The 7,500-nt window shown below is 34.9% G+C and overlaps 1 protein-coding gene across 1 annotated transcript in view; it reads left to right on the plus strand.

Moving 5' to 3' along the window:
• eIF3h (eukaryotic translation initiation factor 3 subunit h) overlaps window positions 1-7,222 on the plus strand; it is a 9,549-nt gene extending 2,327 nt beyond the window's left edge. The window contains exons 2-6 of the mRNA XM_027383246.2: window positions 2,882-3,032; window positions 3,672-3,839; window positions 4,282-4,484; window positions 6,291-6,473; window positions 6,908-7,222. Coding sequence (XP_027239047.1) covers window positions 2,882-3,032; window positions 3,672-3,839; window positions 4,282-4,484; window positions 6,291-6,473; window positions 6,908-7,123 — 921 coding nt within the window. The 3' untranslated portion in view covers window positions 7,124-7,222. The remainder of the gene's footprint in view (window positions 1-2,881; window positions 3,033-3,671; window positions 3,840-4,281; window positions 4,485-6,290; window positions 6,474-6,907) is intronic.
• The last annotated feature ends 278 nt before the right edge of the window (window positions 7,223-7,500 follow it).

Raw genomic sequence — 7,500 nt, forward strand, 5'->3', positions numbered from 1 at the left:
TTCCATCGACAATCTTGATTTATTAGTCCTGATAGCAGGGGAGGGCATGAAGTATATCAGTGAAATTATGGGGTAAAACAGGCTTAAATAAGAATAGTGAACAAAAATGCATAAAACTAGCACAATTTTTTTTTTTAATTGGCTAATGAAACTTCGGACATTCCTGCCATCATTGAAAGTCTACGCACTGATGTGCCAAAATCTACAGGATTTCACATCTTTCAAATCTTTCCCTCCTTTGCACATACATGTTTGTATATGTATATATGAAAAAATATTTCTTTGCAAATATATATATAAACCCATGCAAATGCATGCATGCAAACATACGTAAATGCGCTCAGAAAGAGTGGAGGGTCTGGTTTTAGCACACGCTGAAAGTGTTCAACTCCTTTTGCGGGTAACACCACATCGTCCGCGCATGCCTGGGGTGGCAGTCCTGGGCCCTGGAAGGCGCTAGGGGAACACCGGCATGGCAGCTGATATTCCCTGGCCCACTTAACTCCTAGGCCAAGCAACCACCTGTTGCTCCAAGGGATGGACCGTCAATTGCACTTTGTATCATATAATGCCATCCATGACTGATGGGTTATTTTGCCGTGACTAGGCATGCCCTTCAGGCACTACCCAAGGTTAGGGTTGATGGGGGGCTCTGCCCCCCTGCAGCCCCCAGGACACATTCTCTTCACCTCAGTATATACAGCGAGATAGAGCTACAACCATACTGTAAACAATAAACCAAATGTATTTAATTTTTAATGCAAAATGCTAGACCTCTTCCTATTTGATCCATTCTATCCTTCCTTATGACTTGATGATATTTCAGTGTAAGTTCATCTTTATTTTTTAGCCATGTTTTACAAATTCCTATGAATTCAGGATGTTCTTTATTTAATATGTAGTCTAATTCTATTTTATTTTTGTTTAGATCTGATATTGAATCCCAAAGTATTGTTTTATTCATTTAGATATTTAATCAAACTCTTCAATATTGATATGGTTTCTTTCATTGCTTCTGTAATTACTTGTTACTGATTTTTCTTTCATATTACTTATTAGTTTTGTTATTATATTGACCATGTCTTTTATTGTTTCTATCCGTGAATTTTATTTTTCAATTGTTTCTTTTTTTTTCTTTCTTATTGGAGTTGGTAGTGATCAGGTTACTCGAGATTCCTTTTGAAAAGTAGTATTGTGATAGGTTTGTTGTTTGGATTGTTTTGTTTTTTCTTTGGATCTTTATTTGTTTGTGCTGCTGTTTCTGATGTATGTGGTGTGTCATATTGTTTGTTGTTTGTGCTATTGGTTTAGTGTCTGTGCATATGTTGGTGGTCTAGCTTGACTTGATATTTTTTTCTTTATTTGTTGTGTTCTTGTTATTTGTTGGTGTTTTAGTAGGAATTTCATTTTTTTCTTTTTGAATTGGCTTAGTTCTTGAAGATTTGGTATCTGTAAATTTTACTTTTGGACTTGTTTATTCTTATTATTGCTATTATTTTATAATTGTTTCCACATATGTTTCTCCTAGGCTTAGGTTTGTGTCTACAGGATAAATTGTTCTGTAAGAGTACCGTAAGAGCATTCTAGGCTTCTACTGGATGCTGGTTGTTTGCACATTGTTTGCTATTCACCCAGGTTGTGGATTTGATTTAGAGGTCTTGATTTGTTGATATCAACTACCTCAAACCATATCTCTTTTCCTATTCCTAAAGCTCTTAAAGAGTTTTCAATGACGTATTTATGGAATTCTGATTTGTTTATGGATTCTGTTATTTTAATTGGGTTGTTGAAATTAGAATCTCTTGATTCACCAGCTAAGTTGATTAGTATTACATTGGTATTATCTTTGCCTTTAATAAACAGAACTTTAATATTTAAGACATGTTTCATCTACGATTTATCCTTCAGAAATTTTGCACCAACATAAATAATACTTTGATATACATTTGCAAAATGACTCCACTAAGATAGGGTAAGGCCTATGATAGTCAGAAAGAGAGGGGAAAAGACTATAATGATATATGAAATAATCTGTGTTTTAGTCAATTTTAGGCAATAGTAATAACAATACTAGACTTTATAGATATTGATGGCATGAAATAACCTCCTGAAAATGTGGGTTCTCTTCGGTGAGATTAAAGTACAACTCTCAAAAGCTGCAGTCACAAATCAGCTTGAGTTGAAAGCTCGAGAAGTGATCCTTGCATATTCCTTTTGATTAACTTCATTGCCTTCTTTTCTTCAATTCTTTTATTTCCTTTTTTTTTATTTTTTATTATTTTTTTATTTTTTATTTATTTATTTATTTTTTTATATATATGCTTGTAGGTACTATATTAATCATGGATAGCAATTTAGCATTAGAATCCAAGTCTAGTAATTCATGTGGGTGGTGAAACCTAAAAGAGTTGAAGATCTTCAAAGTTTGTAGTTTTTGTGTGCACTTACTTTTTTTTTATTTTCAAATCGAACAGAATACCCCCCACCAAAAAAAAGTTATTTTTTGCGTGCATGATGATATATTTTGGGGGGCTGACAGCTTTGTTTTGTGCACAAATACCACTAGATTTACACATTGATGACTAAATGACAGATATAGAATTAGAAAGTTTTGATATATTTACATGAAAGGAAGATACTTGAAAGTTCTGTGAAACTTTCAGTAAATAGGGTCTGCTTAAGGTGGTTGTCAAATTAAAATTTTATTAACTCCTCTTTGTTAGTAACTGTGTTCATTTTCCTTATCGATAACTGCATCTAACCAAACAGTGGTCCATATCCCATTACATTAATTTTCCCACCTTTCACCATATTCTTAGATTCATACTTTCTGTAGTAACTTCAGGTAACAATATCTTAACAATTTTTTTCATCTCTTCAGGCGTTGATGAAAATCATCAAGCACTGCCATGAAGAAGGTGCCGGCAACACAGACGTGGCTCAGGGTGTCCTGCTTGGCCTGGTCGTTGATGAGAGGCTCGAGATCACAAACTGCTTCCCCTTCCCACGCCATGCTGATGATGTCGATGAAGGTAATTGGGGAGGAATTATCCCTTTTTCTGTACTTGTGTAATGTTTTTGCTTTTGTTTATCCTTTTTTTCTATAATGGCATTTTTAGCTCATGCATATTCTGATGGATGAGCATCTTATAAATGGAAATGTGCATAAATCTGTTATCAGCGGATGTTGTTGCAATTCACATACTTGAGGATCTCTATGTGGATTAATTGGGAATAATTTATCAACATTAAACCTTGACCTTTATTGATGTGACTGTTTGTTTATGGGCTATGTGCAAAAAATAAGACAAAGTTATTAATAATAAGTCTGGCGCGCAATCTGTCCGAGAGGCTGTGTAAAAATCATGGGGGTGATATTTTTTTTTTTATCTTGGTCACACTGATGCAACAAGTAGGCCTACACATTATGGGGAAGTGTGTTTTCAATGACAAGTGGCTTCAGGTCATAAAAAGCAATTGGTATGAGTCTTAAAAAGTCTTAAAAAGGTCTTAAATTTCATCATGCTTATACCTGGCAGAACCCTGAATGTATAACATATTTTGTATCTCAGGTTTTTTTATATATATATATATATATATATATATATATATATATATATATATATATATATATATATATATATATATATACATGTATTTTTCATTTTCAGAGGATTACCAGCTGGAAATGATGAGGCACCTGCGCAAAGTCAATGTAGACCACCTTAGTGTTGGCTGGTACCAGAGCACACAGCTTGGTAACTTCATCACCACACAGCTCCTTGAGTCTCAGTTTTCCTACCAGACAAGCATTGAAGAGTCAGTAGTTCTCATCTATGGTATGTATGAGTTTTGAAAGATTAATTTCCCAGTGAAGAGGCAATATGTTTGTTTGCTCAAGATTCTTTGTAAATGTTTTACAGAAATTTTACAATTTAGGATTTTTTTCAGCTGTGTAAGGCTCCCATGTCGAGTTATGACATGTATATATATCAAATGTCATTATGTCACTAAGGGGGTAAAAACCACACTCTGTATTCATAATTTTTTTTAGTATGATATGAATAATCGGTGACTTCAACAAGAATATATATTTAATTTTGAAAGCCTAAATATAGTATGAATCTAGTATCACGTTCATTGTATTTATTTTAGCAAAAACAGTATGTTATAAAGGTATTTCATTAAAAGCAAAAAAGAAATTGCTCTTTGTTACACAATAGTGAAAATTATTTATTTAGCTAATTGATGCAAGATTAATTAATTTTCAATAAATTTCAGACCCAATCAAGACTGCACGAGGCTTCCTCTCCATCAAGGCATACCGTCTGACTCCAGAGGCCATTAACACTGTCCAGGAGCGTGATTACACCCCTGAGGCCCTGAAGAAGGGACGACTAGGCTATGAGAATCTCTTCCAGGAGATCCGATTAGTCATAAAGAACTCTCATCTCGTCAACACACTCATGTGTGAATTGTATGAAGTAAGGAAGTGGAGAAATAAGTTTTGTTTATTTTTGAATTCTTTTTCTTCATTAGTATTTTACATTTCTTCTGTGATTGTCATTATTTAGTGGGATTTCTAGTATGTCAGGTATTTATGTAGGAAAACTTTTTAGTTTAGATTTTTTGTATCTCTCTACTTTGAAACATGGCTGTGTCAGGTTTCTGTATGAAAATGTATGAATGGGGTTTAGATCTAAATATCATATTTTTTAATGATGATAAATGAAGAGTAAGGGTTATTTCAGACACATTGATCTACTTTTGATTACGCAAGCTTGGTAAAGGCTTCTTTAAGACACTGATTTCCTGAAGTTTACAGCCCACATTCAGGATGACCTTGAATGGGGTTCTGTTGCTGTTGTATGGAAGTCAGTGGTTGTATTTAAAAGCACTATGCTTTGCCAACCATGATAAATTGCCAAGACCAGATATGTCTGAAACATATTATAGCCATATTTTTTCATGCTAGAATGACCATAGCAGTCATTAATAATGATTTACCACATTTTATGTGAGTGAAAGCAAGATATTGTGTTACCCTTAGTGGATGCAGAAAAATATGTGGGTCTGAAATGGGCTTCGCTGCGTTAATTGTATTGTAGAAATTCAGTTTTATGCTGTAGAAGAAAGAAAGCTGGGCATAGTATTTTAATTCCTTAGATCTGGATGTTTCGCTGCCTGCACTTGGCCCAAAATATGGGCAATAGCCTTACTTAAGTGGCCACTCTGATGGGTGTGTAGCTTGAAGGCCAGGCACGCACAATACTTGTGTGCAGTGACAAGACTCCATACTTCCCCTTTGGAGTTATTTTTTCTTCTATGTAATTGATTTTAGCTTTTTTTTGCCATTTTCCAATATTTATCATTTGACATAGAGTATTCAGATGGTAAATGACTACATATCAACTCTCTTGGTAGTCCATGAGTCACCGCAGTGATTATAACAATAATGAACATATAGTTATTTGTGTAATTTTGATTTTTTTTTCGTAAGGATAAGTCTGATATACCTACTCGAACAATGTGTAGCTGACACGACAAAACTTAATCATTACCCACCATGTTGCCCTGCCACGGTGGTAACCTTTAGGTGACAATTGTAACTTCTTGCACCTGGGCAGAGCTTGAACTGCTGACCCCTCGGGTGAGAGGCCGACACGTTACCACTAAACTAGCTTGGAGGCTAATTTTTCGTAATATTCAATTTTCTGTAATACATCCTGTGTTGTCAATCACTGTGGATAGGAACAAGAAAGATCTTGAGCTAGGAAATGTCTTCCCTGGAACCAATCATTGTTCATGGATGTTACCACACTAGCTTACTGATGGAATGCAAGAGCCTCTGGCTAAAAACACACCTAGTCTAATCACCTTTCAAGAGCGTTGTATACTCATGGTGAGTCATTCCTGTCACCTGAGCCCTCAGCCATTTTCTCCATGACAGCATGTTCATGTTATCTTACCTCATGACTTGGTTATGTCATGCAGACTGGAGGGGTGAAGTACCTTAAACAAGTTGATATGTAGGTTTTCCAAAAAGACGGAATGAGGAATTATATATGAAGCCTTGGAAAACATATCCTTTTTTAATACCAAAATTTTCCAAAAGTAATTTTGTAGATCCTCAAAAAAAAATAAACACTGAAATAATGTTTCATTGTTCAGTTCCTTTTTTTGGTTTAAAAAAAGAGAAAAGAAATAAATTGAAACCTCTGTAGGAGATAGAAAATTATTTTATGATGTCCATGATGCTATTGACACTTTTACCCTGTTTCATGTAATAGATGATGCCCAGCAGTGAGGGTATGCAGTTCCTTGACTTGGGCACAATGTCAACCCTTGACCGCCAGCTTAGGTGCTTAATGGACTATGTGGATGACCTTAGCCAAGAAGCCAACAAGTTCAACAACTTCCAGCGACAGAATGCCAAGCAGTTGCAAGACAAGCACAAGTTCATGCAGAAGAGGGTAGGTGTTTTTGTTGTTGTTCTTGTTCTTCTGGAGTAATATAGTTTGGAATGTACATTTTTCTCTAACATGTTTTATGTTAAGCAGTAAATCAAAATACAATTATATTATGAGAAATAAAATAGAACATTACTACAATAAATATCTTTCTTCTAATAACCGTTTCATAGTATGTTAGCAGTAGATTTTTTTTTTAGACCATCTTTAGACTTTATTTGCCAATTTTAGAATGGAGAGAAATTGTGTTGTGAAGAATAACACAAAATCTGTTTATAGATTTTCCAATTCATAGTTTTGTTACTTGGGGTAATTTAAGATTCATGTTTCTTTTATTTATTTATAATTTTTAATGTCACACTTAGCAGACTTGCATCATAACTAGTCTAATCTCTCACTCTTCTCTTTCCCCCTTCTCAAATACATTCCTACCCCAGGCTGCGGAGAATGCCCAGCGCCAGGCCCGTGGAGAGCCCCCTCTACCTGAGGAGGACATTAGCAAGCAATTTAAGCCCATTGCTCCTCTGCCAAGACTTGATGCTATGATCACCTCTGGACAGATTTCAAACTACTGCAAGCAGATCTCGCAGTTCTGCAGCCAGTCTTTGGGCAAGCTGTATGTGGCTAAGGCATTGCAGAATGACAGGAAATAATAAAGATTTGTTTAAATGTATTCACTTTTTATTTTTTATTTTTTTGAGAGGAGGAACTAGAAGAAACTGAATAAAAAAAACATGCTGTGGTGACCGAGATCCATTGTTTTTTTTTCCCCCGTGTTTGATGCCCAAGAATTGATATGTTCGTGAGACTTTAAATTGAAGACTTGATTTTTAAAACATGAAACATTAATATTGGGCATGTGTGCCAGGAATAATTTGCAATTTCTTTCCAATCATTTTATTAGGAATGGGATGGAATATACGGTAAGACATTTAGCATACAGTACTTTAATTCAACAAAATGTTTGACTAGCACAGGGCAGATACATTATACTTTGAGGTCACTTTAATTTATAACAAACGTTTTCTTC

This window comes from Penaeus vannamei, chromosome 9, assembly GCF_042767895.1.
Source record: "Penaeus vannamei isolate JL-2024 chromosome 9, ASM4276789v1, whole genome shotgun sequence".
NCBI lineage: Eukaryota > Metazoa > Arthropoda > Malacostraca > Decapoda > Penaeidae > Penaeus > Penaeus vannamei.